Source organism: Grus americana, chromosome 1 (genome assembly GCF_028858705.1).
Source record: "Grus americana isolate bGruAme1 chromosome 1, bGruAme1.mat, whole genome shotgun sequence".
Taxonomy (NCBI): domain Eukaryota; kingdom Metazoa; phylum Chordata; class Aves; order Gruiformes; family Gruidae; genus Grus; species Grus americana.
In genome coordinates, this window is record NC_072852.1 from 38,217,969 (window position 1) to 38,238,598 (window position 20,630).

The 20,630-nt window shown below is 45.3% G+C and overlaps 1 protein-coding gene across 1 annotated transcript in view; it reads left to right on the forward strand.

Annotated features, from left to right (window-relative positions):
• Positions 1-18,905: 18,905 nt before the first annotated feature.
• Positions 18,906-20,630, forward strand: part of RASSF3 (Ras association domain family member 3) — a 52,952-nt gene continuing 51,227 nt past the window's right edge. The window contains exon 1 of the mRNA XM_054813335.1: positions 18,906-19,406. Coding sequence (XP_054669310.1) covers positions 19,278-19,406 — 129 coding nt within the window. The 5' untranslated portion in view covers positions 18,906-19,277. The remainder of the gene's footprint in view (positions 19,407-20,630) is intronic.

The window sequence follows — 20,630 nt, forward strand, 5'->3', positions numbered from 1 at the left end:
AAAGAAGTCTAATTTACTATATCAGATATTTGGACTTCTTTAGTATTCTCTGGTGTAGGGATCATGGAAGAGTCTGTCGGGTTTGCTAGAGCAGACCGAATAAACGCTTGGGCCAATGGTGACTGAGGCAGTAGCTGAATATTGCAAGTAGGACGATTCCAAAAGATGCATTTAAACAAGGAGGGATTTTAAAAATCAAAAGTGGATCTTAAAGCCCAGTAAGTAAAGACTGGATGAGTCATGTGGTGAGGGAACCTGTATCATCATACCACCAAATAGTGTAATACTAGAATTAACATTTTTAACAGAGTGGACTTCAGCTTGTTGGCACCTGGTGGGAATTTTCAGCCCACAGAAGTAAATCAGAGTCATGTTGTTACACCACTATGGTTTTTAAACATTATTTAAAAATCACACATTTTGATCAGTAAATCTATCTCTAAACTTCTTTTTCTGAAGTTGGGTTGTTGGGGGTTTTTTTCCATTTAAAGTACTTGGATAATACATGGGCCTGACCTTTCAAACAGAAAGGTAGTGAGCTCACTGCTTAAAGAACACGTTGCTGAAACCCAGAGACAGTCAATTATCAGTTGTTTAGCAACCAGATCAACTCCAGTCAGACAGCTCTGATTTTCTAGTTAGGTAGAAGAAGCAGACAAGGCTTCAAATTAGAGGAAAATACTGCTATTAGATGAGGGAAACATTTAAAATGCAGTTTTGATTTTTGCACAGTTACGTGTTTTCATATTGAAGAAGTTTGTATAATCTCCCTAGAAAACGATATGTGTTTCCCTAGTAATGTGGCCAGCTTCAGCCTGCCATTTTGTCAGCTGTCATTATAAGATCAATGTTCTTCTTCCACCGTTTATTTCTAATACAGACTATTCTTACCACAGACATTTTTCTGCAATCCTTTCCAGTTCCTGCTTTCAGTGTTGTGCCAGGTGTAGTTGGTAAAATACCAACTGCATTTTCTTATTGTGGCAGTTTTCTTCCTAATTTAAAGTTATTAATATCTTCCCAGTATCTCAGCAGGCTCAGCAGAGCACAGATGATCACATTACAAATTTAATACAAGTAATATAGGCTCGTACGTCCCACGCGTTCCAGGTGGTTCTCCGATATTCAAATAGCGTTGCCTAATTGCATTGGAGAAAAAGTTCAAGGAGAACTGATCCTCTAAAACGTTAAGTTTTATGTGTTTTGTAGGTTATATAGGGTGATAGAGCTGCACACTGATGTGAGGGGTGGCCAGGCTCTGCCTGAGCAAGCGGAAGGGAGGCTGGCACCAAGCTGGGATCCAGAGGGTTGGGGCTTGTGGTAGTTTGCAGCGAAGAGATCAGAGCACGGTTTCTTTCTTGTCTTTAGGGTAGATTTTCAACATGCAGATCAGGACGAGGATCGCTAGGACAATTGGTTTTGATGGGGCGTGTGTAGGCAAACGGATGTTGGCTGCCCGCATCAAAATGTGCATGCTCAAAGAGGGGTATTTTGATGTGATATGTTGTAGATTCTGATTGTACATGGAAGTTGCCCAGTTGCTGGGTGATAAATCACTAACTATGATAGTGTCTTGAGTGCTTTCCTCAACCCTCAAAACATGCAAAGGGAACAAAGACTGGCTGGGAGACTGGTGAGGGCTGAATGCCGGCCCCTGCAAGTCTCTGTCCTGGTACAGTCCTAACACTGGCTCTAATCAAAAGTCCATGTGCCGTAGATTTCAGATGGACAACTAAAGTTCACCCTTCTGTTAGAGACAGGCTGGTAAACAGGGTGACAGTGGCTTTCATTCCCACCCCCCCTTCACAGGCTGCCTGATTATTTACTTGATATCCATAAAACACCTTGATCTAAATGGAATTACCAGCAGCCTTGTCCTAATCTATTAATCCACAGGGGCAACTGGTTTCCAAGCAGAATGAGAATTCAAAGAAATATTTAATATCACACACTTTCCAGTGTGCTTATTCACGAGGCTGATTTTATTTTGCATTTGAATGTCCAGGAAGGTAGCTGGGCTGGTGACGTGACTGCAGACTACGTAACTCACCCCACGTAGACCTGCCTCAAGCAAACAACAAAATGGCAGTGAGAGCTGATTAGAAGAGAAAGTCAGAACTGTTGTGAAACTCGCATTCCATTTTCTCATCCAGATTGCCTAAAATATTCTCAGAGTTTCACACTATCATCTTTTTTTTTTTTTACAGTATCAGGCTTCTCTTGTTGACTTATGATGTTAGCAGCTGTTGCAAATACACAGAGAAGAGATTGCTGCTGCCTTTTGACTCAGCGCAGGAAGGGCATGATGCAAAACCTTCCCTGGTGGGGAAGGAAGGTGGGGAGTGGTTTTTGATTATTTTTAATGATAACATTGCTGGGTGAAGATATGAAAATATTTGTTCCCAGTCTTTGATCCAAGTAGCTTGCCAACCAGCAGCCCCACAGACAGCTGTTAGGAAAACAGGTAGAGAACAGAGCCCTGTATTGTTCTGATGCAGTCCTGTTTATCTTACAGGAATGTAAAGTCTTGTTTCTCAGAGAGTAGGAATCAAATGACAGGAGGTAGCGTTTTTTCTTACTGATTCATGGCTTCCTCTAACTGGGGACGCTGCCTAGAAGCTGCCCTCCGGACTCTTCCTCGGTGCAGAGGAGCCCACCTGTTTGGGTGAACCCGGTTTCTCCCCAATTCCACGTGTTTGCTGCGTGGTGGTTCCCCTTCTCCCAGGGATCTCACGCAGTGAAGCTCCATTCTTGTATGTGTTGTCTCATGTCAGTCTGCTCCATGGGAAGTGTGGATAAGAGCTTACATATTCCCCCTTTACTGTGCAAATAGTGTGCATAAGCATGTAAAAATTCAGTGACATAGTAAGTGTTATTGCTTCAATATATTTACTGGGAAGGAGGAAACTGTCACCACTTACTAGGTTATTTTAAAGCAATGGCAATGAAGTCATACTAGCTAAACTTTTAGGGAGTAGTCCTCTTGTTCCTACCCAAAGCGTAAAGACGTAGCCGGCTTTCCCAGGATCAAAACATACTGGGTTCTCCTAGCACTTGTGGGAGATCTTGAGCAATAGTCACTTTGTCGTGTTTCCTTCCCCTTTTTACTTAAGCTATTGTAAGCCCCCATTCCTGCAACGTAGGTCCCACTGGGGATCCTGCACCTCTGTGTCCGCTGACCTTCTGATCCTTTACTGCCAAGCGAAAGAAGCTGTCTGGATACAAAAGGCTGTTGTGTTGTTTCTTCTGAAGGCAGAGATGGAGCTACAAAATGTAGACTCCTGCAAGCTTTTTAGATCCGGTTTGTTCTACAAAGAATATGCTGGTGATCAGTTGGGGTTTTTGGTTTGTTTGGTTTTTTTTATCTCTGTGAACGTTTATTTCACAAATGATGTAACAATGCTTTCAAAAATGAGATAAAGTCCCTTCATCACTTCATTCAAGATATACACCTTACATTATGGTTGTGATACTCCAGATGAGATTTTTGATCTAGAGGTAGTTTTGCATCTTGATCACCTTTCACCTGTGACTTTTGGGTTTCTTATGACTTGTGACCTGGGTCTTAATCAAGAGGCCTCTCCTAAGGGTGAGTTTTGGATCAGATCCTGGCCCAGATGATCCTGGAGCCATGCTGCTTGGAAACTGGACAGTGCCCTTAGAAGATAAACCCAGCTAGTCTCTGCATGCCTGCCCTATGTGGATAACCCCTAGAGAAAAATGGAAAAAATAATCTCCCCTTTACGCTTGAGAAGAAAACTTTCATCATGGGACCCCGAGAGATCTTCAAACATGTATGTTACAACTAGTCTTGGGACCCCATGGAGAGCTGCAGATGCCCATTCAGGTATTTTGCCTACTGGTGTGCTGCAGTCAGCTGGATAACTGGATACAATTATTTGCTTTGCCTAAATCATATCCTATGCTTCTCCATCTCCTTCTCTGCCAATACTTGCAAGTGTGTATGTAGCCATGGTCGATCCCCTTTAAAGGCTTTGTCTTCTCTGACAGAGTGTTTGTTTACAGCAAGATAAATACCATCATTGATTATTTTGCTTTACAATCCTAAGTGAGAACAAAGCTGTGGTGATACTTACCACAGGGCAGCAGGATGAGGTCAGCACTGTGCATCCTGCCTGGGGCTGACCTCACCTAGCTGACTTCAGGATAAAATTATGTTGTCTTGATTTCACTAAGCTTTTCTATCACAACGACTTTATCAGACAGTCTGCAACATTATTCTCTGGGGAAGGAAGACCAGTGTATAGCAAGGCTGAACACTACTTTTACATTTCCCAATACTTGTGTTTAGAGGAACATTACTCAGTCCACGCTCCACTCTGAGTTTTCCATTTGCACTGTCCCCTCCCCTCGACCTTCCTTTTGCCATCCTGACTAGTACTTTCCTTTACAGTAACCTTGGAGAGAGATTTCTTTATCTGCATATGTGACTAATCAGTAAGGTCTTATGATTTCTATAAAGCAATTTGTTGGAGGTAGGAATTAGAGCGTGAAACTGGGACTGAGGAAGCCAGATTTGCAATCCTTACTCTACTAATGACTGATTAGGTATGGCCTTCAGCGAGTCAATTTGGCCTTCATTTTCAGATGTGCTGATTTAATTTTTCATCTTTCGCCTCCAGGTTTCTTTTCTTCCTTCTTCTAGGGGGAGGGAGGTGCCCACAGTATGCAAACCTGCTATTTCATTTTACCTCAAATATGTCAGGAGAGTCAGAAGCGGAAGAAGTTTTTGGAAATGGTGACATTGTGAATAATGTTCCTTGCCTATCTGCTGCTCATAGTCGTGCTGAGGACGAGCTTGCTCTTGCAAAGTCATATGGGCAAATAAATGCACTGTGTGGCACAGAGATACATTCTGAGAACTTGATTGTTTCTTCTTTATGCTTTACCCGTAACTTCTATGAATATTCCTGAATTTGTTAAAGAATCCATCATCTGAGGAAGGAAAGCAAGGGTGAATTCTTAAAACTGAGGATTGCAGGTAGGGTAGATTCAGAGGTAAGTCAGTATGAGAGAGTGGAAGGAGTAAAATCTCTGACAGCTGCATTTGTGAACTATGATTTTACTGAGTTCTTTATATTCTTTTTCCCAAAATGAACAGATATAGCTAGAGACACAAACAATTTATGGGAGTGAATGAATACAAGAAATAAGAGGTTTGGAAATACCTAGAGTCCATATTTCCAGTTGTAATTAGGCAGCTGCTGGCTGGCTGAGAAGTGTCCTTAACGTTACTCTGGGGGTAGATCAGGGGTCCTTTTCTTTGGCTGAACCATCTTTCTGAGATCCTGCGCTCTGTCTCCCAGCAGGAGCCTCCTGAGCTGTGCAGGGCTGTGCAGCTCCCACAGCTTCCCCTGGATCAACCCACACCCCCAGAGCCACTGGGCTTCACCCCCCTGCTGCCAGATCCTTCTACCCTACGCAAGAGTAGCTCGTCCCACGTGCACATACCCTATGGTGGGACGGGAGAGACCTTCACTGGCAGGGAAAGAGGAAAAGAGAAACAGAAAAGGGACAAGGGGGGCTGTTGACATGAGCCATCTGGATTTTTCCTTCTTCTCTCCCTCTGTCTCCCATCACACAGTCTGGACCTCCCAGGGCAAGCCCACTCTTGGGTATGAGAATCATTGCATTAGGTTAGACAGTGAAAAAGGAGACGTAGGGTCCAGCAGAGTCAAGGCAGAGTTTTGCCGCAAAAGATCCAGTTTCACTATCAGTTTCTAAACATCTATTAACCATCTTCTTTTTTCTTTAAAGTGTCCTCAACTCACAGTTTTGAGCCTTCTGTGGACTGAGATTGCCTGCTGGGGAGTCAGCACAGCATGTCCCAGCGCTGGGGATGAGAACTACCCTGCATCCCAAGCCAGAAAGAGGTTAGCAGACATGGGGCCTCTGAGGCGAGGGAAGTGTGCATGCCTCCATCCCACCCACCCCCAGGCTACCCGAATTTTAAGATGAGTTGGCCATGGTCCAAAGGTTGGCAGTGTTTCATAAACAAGTCCTCTAGACTGTGCTAAAGCACTGTGTGTAAAAACAGTCTTGCCTGGTCATTTCACACTGTTCCCCACACTTTCTTTTAAGTCACCTGTGGCTTTTGGCTACAATTAAGAAGGAAAAAATTTCTGGCAGTTCTGCTGTACTTGGATTTGGCAGTTTCATCAGTTACTTCCAGTAATTATCTCCATGTCACAGATATGCCCTCGGTGCCAGTTTTAGGAAAACCTTCCACCTTTCTGGTGTTTAAGTAAGGAAATGGATTCTTTAGGAAATTGCTTTCCCCTGAGAACAGCCCCTTCTTTACAAATGCTCTTGCTGTGGCCATTTGGAAAAGGCTGCATTTGAAATTTGAAATATGCTGATGTGCAAATCATTTCAATAGCTGACCTGCAGAACCTCTTGGCAGGGCTGATGGAGGCAGTTTGCTCTGCTTCCAGCCGCCTGCTTCATTTTGGCAGCCGCACGCCTTCTGGCTCAGATGCCTGCAGCCTCTTGTCCAAGTTAGGAGCTAGACAAACTTTACACGCCATCCTGTAAATGCACCTCAGCTTATTATCTATGTGAAGCACTAGACTTAAAGCTCGGGCTGCCTCTTGTCTCCCAAAGTTATTTTCAATGGACCCAGTAAAGCTGGATTACGGATTTACAGTGGTGGATGTCCTACTGGAATCCCACCGAGGAGGGGGGGGGAATCACTGCGTTTCCTTGTAAGGGTATCTGCCCGAGCGCAGAGTGGTGGTGAACGCTGCCAGCCGGCCTGAGCAGCAGCAGGCAGGCTTTTGAAAGCGGCAAAGCACATAGAGGCAGATCCTCCTGAAAGAGCAGATGCCGAAGCAGATATTAAGGCTGCATCGAGGACCATTGAGCACGACACAGGGGGATTGTGGCAGGAGGTTGCTTCCAGGACGTGGATGTGAAATTCTTCGGTTCACAACGTTGGTGTGCCTCTCTGTTTCAAATCCTCGCAGCCCTGCTACAATCCTCTTTTTAAAAGTTTTGCAGAGTTTTCCTAAGTTAATTTAAAAACAGGTCTTCGAAACAGATAGTTTTCAGACACAAATGAAATGAAGGTAGATGCCTAACACATACAGCAAAGAGCATGAGCTCTTTAGCACTGTTCTGCTGTGATGTTAGAGTCAGTGACATTTTTGACATATTTTGAGGTCTGCAAGTAGATTGCATGTTCACTGATTACTTTCTGTCCTTGAGGACAACCCATCTTTCAATTATCCTGTGATTCTGCTAATTTGGTCGCATGTCAGGAGAGGGGAGGAGCACCCGCAGTGTTAAATTACCTGCACATATGGACATATGGACACATCTGTACATCTGTTGAGTCACACAAACATAACCTCTCTTTGGCAAATGCATTGCTGTGGTTTCTCTCCAGGTCTGGCACTCCAGACATCGAATGCAGGCAGGAAGACATGGTGCTACCCCACGATTATGTGGGGGTCTGGCACTGCCACCGTGGGACAAGAGGTAGAGGATAAATGATGGACACAACATGTCACTGATGGGAATAAGCACTGATCAGCAAAACTCAAAGACGAGGTGTGAGGAACAAAACCCATCCCTTTTAAAACAGAAATCATGCACTGTTCTTGCTAAATGCAGTTTTTTAACAGTTGGTGTTGGTGGGATTGCCTTTGTAATGGCAGCTACCCAGACAGATCTGGGATCCAGTTGGTGCAAGGCAGTAGAAAGTGCTTGTGGCTCATGCGGGCTGGTGCTCTGTGGCCCAGAGTGCTTTGTGTTCCTCCCCTACATGGAGGTTTCCAACCACCGAGCAGTGACATCTTACCTTGGTATCGTTACAGTAGTTCCCCCCCACCTCCCGCCCTGGTGCCCAGCCTGTTTTCCTCTTGGGGAGCTCCACTTCACCCGGAGGGATGGCTCAGCTAATGAAGCAGCTGCTGTACTGTGGCAGATTTCAGCCTGGTGCTATTAAAAAAGAAAAAAAAAAAATTCAAAATTGGTTCCAGTTTATCCTAACAATCTAAGCTCTAAATTGTGGCAGTTCAGCAGCTGCTTCGCGGACAGCTGAGATGCCTGTGCAGAGGGACCGGGAACCTCTGGGAGAGGCGCAGCTCAGACTGATAACTAAGGGCAGGAGTAACTACTTGCGTCAGACCTCCGTCTCTAGGTGCAGCAGTTGTGCGGCAAATCTCAACATAGCAAAGAAAATCAGAGTTGCGGGAAGTATCTTCATGAGTCTGTAGAGAGCATTTTTATGTCAGTGGCAGAAAAGAGAACATGTTGAAACAAAGTGTTCGCAAGTTGTAGGAAAACAGCTAAATTTAGCTGCTCTAAAAATTGCGTAGTACCAGACATGAAGGAAATGGCTGTGGCAACCTACGCTCCTCCAGTTTCACCTGTTGCGGTGTTTCTTACGCCTAGAAATATCTATAAAATAAGTAACAAAGCAGTTAAACCTTCCCCAGAAGAGGTGTAAACAAACTAAATTCACTTGCCGAAGCAGCTATTGCTGAACTATGAATTGACCTTGAGCTGTGTCGATTTGCTGTAATGCAAACCATCTGCACGCTGAAACAATTAAAGCCTTCAGATCTCCTAGGAGTTTCCTTCCTCCGATTATAACTTATGTGCTGTGGTAGAAGCATAGAGGTAAACAGCTAGTTAGCGTGGACCTCTGTGTCTGTGTAATTTTATGGTGCAGCACATACAAAACCATTTTCATTTGAAGTGGCAGTCGGCTTTCAAGTAGAAAATATAGCATATGCTTGGTACCGAATGCTGGAGTCATAGCTCGTAAAACAGCCCGAGTTAGACACATCTGCTTCGCCTCCTCTGCTTCCCTTCCCCCAGCTTCTCCTGCGGATGTACCATTTTCTGTGACTTTTAACCAAGTTTCTGTAAAGCACAGGTCATGCCGGAGAGGCAGTGCTCAAATCCAGACTGTTCTTGTGTAACGCCCCAGTGCACGTGCCTAACTTAAACCCGCGTGGCCTTCTAATGCAGTAGTATGTGCAGCGAGTCTGTGGCCATGTCTGAAGAAAAAGGATTGGATAACAATTACAAGCGATTCTATAAAAATCTTGCTTACTTTACAACCAGTTCAGTTTCCAGGACCTCGGAGTTTACACCTCTTTAAAGCCTTGAAAAATCAATCTACGGCCGTGGCATCAGAGTTTGGATGTTGCTGCGCTGGGAAAATACCAGAGATGTTGCTTCTGTAGGATCTCTGTACAATTTGTTATGTCCCGCAATTGGCAAAATTTCGTATTAAAAGCTCTGCAGTGTAAAACCTCTTTTTACATGTTCTTCCACCATTTCTCTCCATCCAAATGATAACAGCATTCAAGTTTTGGATCGTCCCCTGTCAAATCACAGTGAAGAGTAATTACCCAAGCTTAGTAAAATAAGAAAATAATTTTATTTTCTAAGAACAGTGTTTTTTTCTGACTTTAGAAAACAAGCTTAACATTATAAACAATGTAAACATAAGCAATGACTGTAAAATTAAATTAAATATTTTGCTTTTCCAGTTAAGACTGAAAAATAACGAGTAGATGCAGCACAGTTTCTGAGCCAGCCATGACTCTTTCTCTCCGCAGCCAAACGCTTCCATCCCAGGGAGTGACCCCTGGCCTCAGGCCACATAGTGCAAAGTGGCTCAGGTCCGGTTTTCTCAGAGCTGCCTCCTCCTAGAACAGGCTGTGTCCTACACCCCCCAGCCCGTGGACTCAGGATACGGCGTGCATGTTTTATTGTTTCAAATTGCCTGGAAAACGTGAGGGGAGGCTGAGAGGGCGACGCTGGATGGGATAGCATAAGAGGATGGTGAAGAGCAGAGGAAGGCTGAGGGGTTCACGCAGCTGAGATGGTGTGATTTCTGGCATTGGCTACTCCTGGAAGCACCCCTGGGGTTTGTTTTGAAGGAAATGTGCTGATTTGCTGTAAAAGAGGCGCCACAAATGAACTAACGTGTAAAATAAAACTATCACAGCACCAGACCCTGGGACTGAGCTGGGAAGCTGAATTATTTGGCAGTGTAGGTCCAAGTCCTATGAATGGTAGGTCATATTATGCACGTTATGTATAAAAGGCTACCTCTAACAAATAGGCACAAGTATATCAAATGCCAGATTTACAGTTTCCTTTGTGACCTGAATACTGGCCTGTGTCTGACCCGTGCTGGAGGCTAGAGAAGTAGGGGGGGTCTCGGTCATGCCCCGCGTTGCAGGGTTGGAGGGGACGTGTTAAGCTCAAGGCAGGCAGCCATGAAGGAGGCATTCCCCCGCTTACAAGTACTGCTCTTTGAGATCCAAATATATCTTGTATGTGTTTTATTTTTTATATCATTGATGGTTTTCTGGTTTTAATGAAACAGATAAAAATAAGTCACGTCAACTTGCCCTGCATCAGCCCAGGGCTCAGGCTCTGACCTCTTCACCCATGGGAGGACCAGACGTGGCAGCAGGCGGAGGCATAAATAGCTTCTTTCCCTCGGGGTGGGATGGTTCTCCTGCTGCATCTAAGTGCAAATGTTGCTTATTTTCCCTCTGGTTCATCTCTCCCCCCCCCCCCCAAAGTACTGTCGCTACATCTGAGCCATAAAATGTAGGTAGAGGAGAGCAAGAGCCTCACAGAAGCAGGAAACCTCTGACAAGGCTATGGCCCCGTGCGATCTGCAGCTCTGCTGGACTTCTCATTGATGTAAGGCCTCCACTCCCTCCCGTCCTTTTCCCTCCATCTGTGAAGCCAGGAGGCTGACTTTAAATCTGCTAAATTGAGGATTCAAGATGCTGTGCACATCATTCCACAGTTTTGAAAGAAAAAAAAAAAAGCACCTTATATTCTTTTTTTCCCCTTTTTTCTCCAGTGTCTTCTCAGCCCTGACACACATACTTTCTTTAGCTGCCCTTTTATGTAGTGTACTTTTCCCATAATTATCTGTTTTATTTTTTCAGTATATTTTTTCTCTAAATCTTCCTTCAAAATTAGAAACATACATCTTAGATTTCCTAGACTTATGCTCTTTTTCCACCCAGAAATCTGTCTTGTCATTTGTTCTGGGATTTTCAGGAATTCTGGATAGAAAAATCTGATTCTTCTTTCAAAATATTACCTTTTTTGTTTGGTTTTTACTTTGGCCGATTTGCCTGTTTCTCACTTCTGGTTTTTTCCAGTCCCTACACTCACGTCTCTTGTTTAAACTGTCCTGCACCAGTGCTCTTGCAGAGGAAGAGCACGACAGCAAAGGTGGGAATCGGAAGCTTTAGTCTGGTGAATGGGACATGGACCAAATGTGAAAGCAGTTAGTGAGAGTCAGCTAAAAGAAAGGCTGATTCAGGGCAAAGTTTTCAAAGGTGGTCACATCCTACTGAAAATGTGAAAAATGTTAATCTTGTGCAGCACTGCAGAAGTATGGAGTGAAAAAAAAAATTAATTACCTTGCATTAGCAGCTGGCAGCTCCTCCGTTGCCTGCTGGGCTTGCAAGCTGGGGAGCAAGCGGGCAGGCACGAGCACGCAAGCAGGGCTGCTCTGCTGCAACCCCCAGCATTTCAGCTGGCAGGGCTGGCTCAGCAAGCGTAGGGCACTGCACTTTGAGGGTAATATTTTTCAGATTTTTCAAGCTAAGAGCGGACTGGATGGAGTAGACAAGCATTTCAGCAACAAGTCGTCAGATCTGTTGTCCTGTCAAATAGTGCTGTCTTTCTGGGATGCTTGTCTTTACGGGCTGTTGTCAAGAGGATTTACTAGAAAGTCCTAAACTTGCAGGGACAGTTTCTAGGGAGTTTCTAATATCTATCACGATCAGACTTATTAAACAGAGCGAAATGTCATCTTGTATGCAGTATGATGGGACAATTTCTTGTTCTTTGTCTAGAAAATGACAATGTGGACGTGATTCCCTGACCAGAAGGCCCCTTCCCCCACCAGTTCACTAGTTTGAGGACAGATGCTGGGAATCAGATTGCAGCTACAGCGTATTAGGGCTCACATTTTCGTGGTATCCACAAAGCATGCTGAGCTTCCACAGTTGTGGTTTCTATACTTAAAACAGAAGGTCCTAGTTAATTTTACTGCCCCGAGTATTTTTACATGCTGTTAGCAATTAGGAAGAGAATTAAAAGTAGGAGAATGTTTGTTTTCTGTATACTTTATTATAGAATATTTCCTTAAGATTATATTTTCTCATATAGTAGCTCTACTGCTTACCCTGGCTTGGCAAGGGTACTTGCAGAGAATTGGATGACAGAGCTCCCAGGCCTCTGAGCTTCCCTTACACCAACCTTCGCTTACACTTACGTTTGACTATTCACATCAATGGGACTACGCGAGTAAGGATGAATTCTTCACCTGCCTATTGAGTCAGGGCTTTGGGGCTACCTCGGGGTGCTGACAAACTTGTGATCTGACATTGTTAGGGCTGGCTACAGCACAAGCTAAAAAGGCCATTGCTGCAGGGAACGAGCTGCCAGATGTACCATGGCTCTCAGATTTGAACTCTTACTACTGCCGGCATATCCACTGATCTGTCTGTGCCACGGAAATCCAGCCTTTGAAATGAGAGCGAGGGACAGGGCAAGACTCAGTTCGGTACATTTGCACAGCTCTGAAACTCTGTGATTAAACGTATGACAGACATACAAAATATTTGTTCATCATTTGTACTGTAAAATCTACCTTTTCATATCTGTGACAAGAAAGTACCTGTTTAATAATGTAGTTTACAGTCAACTATTAGCAAATGTCTCTGTTTTGGAGAGCACTGCTGCCTAATTGGGATGCAAATAACCTGGAAGAAAAGTGCATCCGAGTAGAGGATTGCTTTATGAGCTTTATCCAAATCCTTTCGAAGGCAATGGCAGTCTCTCAGTTGGTCCAGGTGGGTTTTGGGCCAGGGCCAGATGTGAGGAGTTTGGCACTTGCACTGCAGGATGTGGCTAGACTCCATGGCAGTGTCTCCAATATGCAGAAATACTCCCCTGGTGAAGGCTGTGCTTGTTGTCTTACACTGGCCAGTCTTGAGTCATCTTGCTAAGCTGGGTCGGTGACACTCACATCTTTTTGAGATAAAAAGGGGTATTGCTTGAATATTCTGGGAAACTGTCAAACTCTAACCTGAGGATGATGGTAATTCCAAAACTGTCAGGAAAGCACAGTTTTATCTCTATAGCTTTAGGTAGGAACCAAGATAAAGTCCCCAATCCTCCAAACTATGTGCATGTTTAAAATAATGAGTAGCTCTATTGATTTCAGTAAGACTGTGCATGTTGGGTAGGTGACCACATGTCTACAGCACTGCAAAAAAAGGAGACAAGCACAATTCCTCGTTCCATCCCCTTTCTATCCCCCTTCAAAATAACGTCAGTCTGACTGCTCTGAGCACAACCCCCAAAATAGGATGGGGGAGATGAATTTGCTCTGAGTTCTGTTATCTTCTGACCAGTCCAAGTATGGCAGATGAAGACCATGGATTTGGTGCATGACTGCAAGTGTGTGAACATGTAAGAAAGCCATTATGTGGGCTGGTTTTAGTTTCCAGGTATCCCTGTCATTTTGAGGATTTTGGATGAAAGAGTTGCACCAAGGGGCCTTAAGGGTTGGGCAGAATGAAGAATTTTAGGACCTGGAAGAGGATTCCTGACAATGCCATCTAAGGTTGTATATGCCATAGCAAGTATGTGTCCCCATGGCGTTTCCTCACCAGGAGATGGAGAGAGGTTGTTTAGCTGGCTCCTGTTTGTTTTCAGTCTGCACTTATGTGCCTATGTGGCTGGAATGACCTTGTTTGAATTAACAAGTCACTGAGTATGAATCAGAGGGTAATTGTCATTGTTGCCAGTGGTACTAAACAGACCTGAGCTATTAATTCAAGACGAATGGGAGAAATGAGTAAACAGAAAGTTTACTGGTGTACGGAAACTACAGGCCTGAGTGGATGTTCTGTGTTGGTTGTATTTCAACATTATTGCTTTGCTTTGATCATTTGAAATTACCACTGTTTTCAGCTAGAATGTAGAAAAAACTAAAGCCACATAATTTCTGAATTATTTGTTCTGATTTTAAAGGGACAGTCTGTTACAAGCTGCCTTTTCTTCCTCCACAACTTGTTTTTGGGTAGTCTTTGCTATACAGCCATAATTTGCATAATAAACATCGTGGAATAGTTATATTTCCCTGTAAATATGTTACAAATAAGACAAATCCAGTGTGCTATTAGGTATGAACCCTTTTGGATTTCAGGCCTAACCATATCTTAAGATTTAGTATGTCCCATAGGGACCAGTCATGGATAAAGCTATGTCCATGGTCAAGCCTTTACAGGATGAGGGCTGGCACTTGCAAAGACATGTGAAGGCAGAAAATAAGAGAGAGAGAGTGAACCACAGGACTCCAGAAGTGACCAGAAGGGTTCCTGAAGCAGACAGGGGCTGGGGGCATCTTGCAAATTCATAGCACTTATAATCATAAATACTGCTAGGGTCATTAATGAATCTCTTCCTGCAAAACACTGGTGACGCCAGGGGATACTAATGCAGGTTTAGAGGGAGGTAAGGAAATTCAGTCCCTTGCTGACCCTTGCCCTTCCACAGCCCACGTCCTGCTTCCCTTCGCTGCTCCGACCCCACCGGAGGCTGCTGCCCGCTGCTGCGGGGCTGCCACAGGTCCTGCCCACCAGAGCACGTAAGAACCCTTGCAGGGGTTCACCTGGGGGGACTGAACTCAGGGGAAGTAGGAAAGGAGGAATCTGTAGACTCTTCTCTTGAGATCTCCACATTACTGCTTTTGTTTTAATAGAAACATAGTCTTAAATGCTGCAGGACTCTCCAAGCCCGCATCCTATCTTGCTTTTAGCTTTCCTGCTCCTTTGACCCAGTGCCTTTTGATGTAGTCTGGCAAAAATCTGGAGAAAAGTCCAGGGCTTGTGGACCTGAGCATCTTGGTGCCGGGGCTCAAAGCAGCATTAATGGCTGAGTGAATGTGTAGTAGCTTTCCCATTTTAATGAGTGCTCCCAGTTTCTATGTCAGAGGGCTGAGGGGATGTTTTAGAAACATGTAAACATCATGCAGTTGCTGATGGAGTTAATATAAACTCTATAGGATGTTTTATCAGTTGTCCCTTTGTTTAGTCTGGGAAGCCGAAGAATGAGGGGAATAAAGAGAGTCCTAAAATACCCAAAAGGTTGCTATAAAAAACAGCAATGGACTGTTCTCCCTCTCTTTCTTTTGCTAAGAAGCAAATGGCCAAGCTTAAAGATTTAAAATGGGATGTTAGGAAAAACTTTCTAACTCAATAAATAGCTGAAACAGTGGAAGGGATGACCTTTGGGGAGATGTTACGCTACCATACTGTGTTTCAGGAATGGGTTAGCTAAAGCTCTGTTAGGGATGGTGTAAAGTCCTTGGTTCTTCAGTGCAGGGGATGAATTTACTGAACTACCCCTTGTGATGCTGTTCAACCATACTTTCCTGTGGTGTTGTGATCACTTCAATAAAGCGATACCTTAATACAAATAAACAAATGAGACTGCAAGACCTTGTATGAAATTCGATGTCTGGTTTTAAAGGTTATTTCAGGTATGGTAGTTAAAAGTCCTAATCCTTGCCAGATTCATCAAATTATTCACACCTGTTTTGCCATTTAGGAAGTTCAGCCTTAACTTCCACTTTTCTGGATGCTATGCCTGATTTTTCATTTCTCTGAACTGACTCTCCAAAACCATAAAGTGATTTAAAGCTGAATTTTATCCTTGAATGTAACAATGATTTTAAATGGGTTTTCCCTTTACACAACAAAAAGTTGTATGTGACACAGGTTATCCTTGCCTGTGATTGCTTTTTATTAATATTTTATTCATGAGACTCTTGCTTTGGAACACACAGCGCCCATTACTATTTTTGATTGTGTTACTTGAGTCACCACTTTTAACTGGCTTGAATGGGCTATAGTTTAAAAATGTTCTGAAATTCCACCTGTGTCATCAAGCTTTAACAAAAACAACAACAAAGTTTCTTCTCCTTTTCTTCACACGTGCATTTGTAGCACTACTTGCTACTTGAACTTAATTGTTCATTTAAAAAGAAAGCATCTCCTCCTTTTTGCCAGTTGCCTGTGTGATCCTATGAACACTGATTGCCAGCTTAATTTCTCACTGGGTTGAATTGTTTCTTGGAAGGGCTGATTATTGAGATGTCGATGTTTTAACTCTCTCTCCTGTGCCACATTCCTTGGCTTTTAACTTCATTATTTTAACCTAGTGATTCAATAATTCTACTTAAGAACAAGTATGCTTTCAGAAAGCTTATTAATAACTTAATCTTGAGACATGGCTGTCTTTGTTTTCATTATGTAGTGTTGTTCAGATTTTTTTGTTGACTATTTAAGAGGCATGTCCGAGTGAACCAAAAATAATGCAAGGCGGGTAGTGTAGAGGTTTCAGTGCAGCACCTAACAAAGAGCCTTGGATGAGTCTTACCTAGGTAAGATCAAGAAGTCAATTTGAGAAGGTGGAAGAGTACTTGTCTGGGGACATAGACCTTAAAAATATGGACAGAGAGTAGCCTGGGAACAGTAAAATCCACAGGGGTACTGATTCATCTTTAAGTATCAGCCTTGCAAAATACTTGATAGGATTCGGATATGTTATTTGCAAGTGCCAAGCAAATCAAAATCGAAAGGCATCACATCTGTTCGTACCTTCATGTGAATTGCTTGATTCAGTGTCACATCTGAAAAAATTAAAGTAAAAAATCACTGTCAAATTCAAAATTCACAATCAAAGAAAAAAATCACAGGTCAAAATTAATAGGCTTAAACCCAGAGCTGTAGTTGAGGAGTTAACTTATATTGGAAGATCTCTCACAAAGAACTTAGACGTATTTTCTCCATCGTTCTTTGTTGCAGCAGGAGAAAATGATACTATAAATCTTTTGATGTTACGAATATAAATCATGCTTGACAGACAAGGTGAATGCCATGCCTTGCTGCCAGAGAACATACAAACTTGAGCCCAGGACTTGGAACTGATCTTGTACAGATGGACTTGAGCTCCCTTGCAGCAGCTTATTGTCTAAATGATCCTCTTTGCCAGCTTGATGGTCCACCCACACACTGTCAGGTTTGTGGCTGTGGCCAAGCAAACAAGCTATGCACACAGTGCCTTTCGTTGCTGGGAGTCCCTCAAGCGTGCCAGTGGATTACATTTAAAAACACCTTTGTAGTTTGAAAACACAAATCCCTTTTTTTTAAGCACACCCGAGTCACTTAAAAACCTTCACCTTAATTGTGATCATGGTCAGGGGCATTATATCCAAAAGCTTTGTAAACTGAGGTTGCTGGGTCTTGGACAGGTTCAGAGGCAAGTCCAGCAGATCTCTGGTGGCACTTCCTTTTGGCATGGGTGTGGTCTTGGTGAGCCAGGTAACACAAAGCTTGTTTGTCTAAAGCAAGCATTTTAATACATTTTAGTTGCATTCAAGTAACCTGGCATTCAACTTAAAGCTATCTTAAATATGATGGGGCTTTACAGGGCCAAAAGTAGTCTCAAGATCTGACACATTTGCATCTACGCTGTTAGACTCAATTATTTGTTTTTAAAAGCTTTGCGACCTTCTAATCTGCCAAATGCCAAAACTCCATACAAAAATCTGGGAGAATCAGGGTTGAGGGAAAGTAAGGATTTAACACCTCCTGAACTGATTAACTGGTTTTAGTTCTCAGTGTGGGTTGTTTTGCTGGTGTTGAGGTGACTATTGATACGTATGGCATACTGGTGCGGGAAGAGCACCTAACTGGCAGAAACAGACCCAGTCCCTACTTGGGTGGGCAAATAGGAATAGCCACACATAGCAGATGAGGAGTTTGTGAGGGACCAGCGAGATGGGGATGGGGAAGAGGGAAAAGAGACATCAGCTAATGGCATCCCAGATACATCTGTGGGTGAGTACTGAGACCATGGGAACTGATATATTGGCTTAAATGGTGACTTGGTAAATACGCAGCTTCAAATCTGTTTAACCTAAGGCTGTGCTGTTGCTGAAAGGTGTTGCCTGCCCTCCTTCCTGATCCCCACAGCCTCATCTCCGGGGGTTTGCACCGGTGCGAGTGGCTGATGTGATTCACTTCCCCCCATGGGATCATGGCCATGGCACGGGGGGACAGCAGGAACGCTGGGCTGAGGGCGTGCAGGAAAGGCAAGTCTGCTTTTTTGGGCAGCTGTGTAGCCTTAGGAAGCCGTACCTTAAACCCAGTATCCTGTCTGTGACAGTGACCAGCCCTAGATAAATTAAGGGAAGACATGAGAAACTCTGAAGCAGGTAATTATGGAGTGACTTGGCCTTCAGGCATTGTCTGTGATTTCCCCCATTAGTAACAGGTTTGATGTACGCCCTGCATCTTATCAGAACTTTTGTGCTTTTAAGTATGTTTCCCAGTTGCAGCTCTGGATATTCTTTCTATCTGTACACATATCTAATCTCTGCTGAGTCTTCACAAGCCTGGCTCCTCGTTACATCCTGGGGCGATGAATTCCATTGACTTAATGTCTGTGGGCCTGATCATGGAGGAGAGGCCAGGGCCAGCCACCCACGGCAGCTGCGGGGATTCAAGGTTGTTATTGCTCAGCACGATTGGGTCTGCTGCCAGTTGCAAAGCTTAAATTCAAAGATTACTGGAAGAACAAAGCAGGAAAGGCTTGCAATTATTTTACCATCGGTTATTTTTTAATAACTTTATTCTTACAGGCGTGTAGGAGAGTGAAATCAGGTAATAATGAGGGAAAAGTTTGGGAACTTCTTTCTTTAGTAAGGACCCCCTCAACTGCCTCGTTGCTTGTAATTAACGAGGGGGAGGAGGGTCAGTAACTCCAGCTCACGCCTGTGCTTTGATCTTCCGCCTCCCCCCTCGCCGCCCTCGCGGCAGTCGGGCCGCGGCACCCGGCTGCTGGGCTCGCCGTGCCGGCGGGACTGCCCCGCTCACGCCAGGCCGGTGTTTCGGGGCCCAGGCGGGGGGGGGCAGTCGGCCGGCCCCCGCCCCCTCACCTGCTGCCCGGGGCGGGCGGAGGCTTCGCCGCCTGGTGGGGCTCGGAGCGGCGCTGCCCGCGGAAACTTGTGCGGCAGGAAGGGAGCGGAGGGCGGGAGCGGAGCCGCCAGAGCAGCGACTCCTCCTCCTCCTCGGCCCGGCGGCGCTGGGAGAGGAGCGGCAGCGGCGGGGCCCCATGTGGCGGCCGGGACGGCGCTCTCCGCCGCCCGGCCCTAGCAGTACCAGCAGCCGCTGCCGTCGCCGATGACCTGGACCAGCAGCATGAGCAGCGGCTACAGCAGCCTGGAGGAGGAGGAGTCCGAGGAGTTCTTTTTCACTGCCCGCACCTCCTTTTTCAGGAGGCCGCCGGGCAAGACCCGGGCCGCCCCACAAGTAAGTGCCGTGTGCCGGGCTGAGGGGCCGCCGCGCCCCGCGGGGCAGTTGCCGCCGGACCGGGCCGCTTCCCTCCGGCCTCGCCTTCCACGTGTCCGCCTCCCCCACGGGGAAGGGCCGGCGGGAGCCGCCCGGCAGTACGGGCCCCGAGACGGAGCGAGGAGGAGGCGGCGGGGAAGGGCTTTTTTCCCCGGGCTTCGATCGGGCTCCTGCGCGGGCCGAGGGACCCCTAGCACCTCCGGGAGCCCGCGGGGGAGCCCCGCTCGGAAGCCGGCCTGAGGGAGCCAGACTGCAGGTCTGACCCCCTTCAGAGTCCGGCGGGCTGGGGATGTGATCAAAAAATCACGTTTCAGTGGTGAGTAACTCTGCTATCAGCCCTGCTGGGAGGTCTCGGCTGGGGTACGGCAGCGTCTGCCTCTTCACTCCTCTCGGAGCTCCTTTCGGGATGAATGACAGCCTCTTCAGCTGTTTTCTTGGCAGGGAAGGGCCCTCAGGAGTGTTTAAGCGTCTCGGTTCAAGCGTTCGAGCTCAGGAAATCAACTGCAAGTAGGCTTTGAAGTGAAGAACTGATTAAAAACAAAGCAAAAACCCCAAACCAACCCCTTTTGTGGTCAGCATTGAAATTTCGGTGGAGGATGTACAGGGCAGGCAGAGTGAGAAGTGTTGGTGTGTTGAGAAACCCTTGCCATAACAAAACTAGCCCCTCTCTCCTAGGATCAAAACTTGCATCGGGGATACAAAATGGAACAGTCCCTGTCCAAACCAGAACAGTCATTAAACCATATAGGGTAAACGTCATGTTTCTTTAGCTAAGCAGTCCAGCCCTTCTCATTTTTCTCTTCCCAGAGCACAGGATCTCTTTCTGGAGGTGGTTTGTATCTCTGGAAACTATAAGCTAGCGAGCCTGTTTTGTTTATCCTAGCTCTTCTTCCCCTGCTGCCACCAGTGTCTGTGGCTTCTCTCTGTTCAGCGTCTGTTTCTTTGTACAGACTTCTGGTGTTTTATCTCTACTGGACTTCAGCGTCAATCTTACTGCTGCTATGGAGACCTATTTATAAACTTGCTTGTCAAAGCCTGGATACCTCGGGTGCCCTCTGGCCCACCCGTGGGGGTGGAGAAAGCACCCTGGTGAAGCAGCCACAACCTGATAAAAAGCTGCTCCCAGCCTATTTACACAAGGTGCCCGAGCTCAGGTGTAGGGAGAGGGTGTGCCTAGGCTTCCTG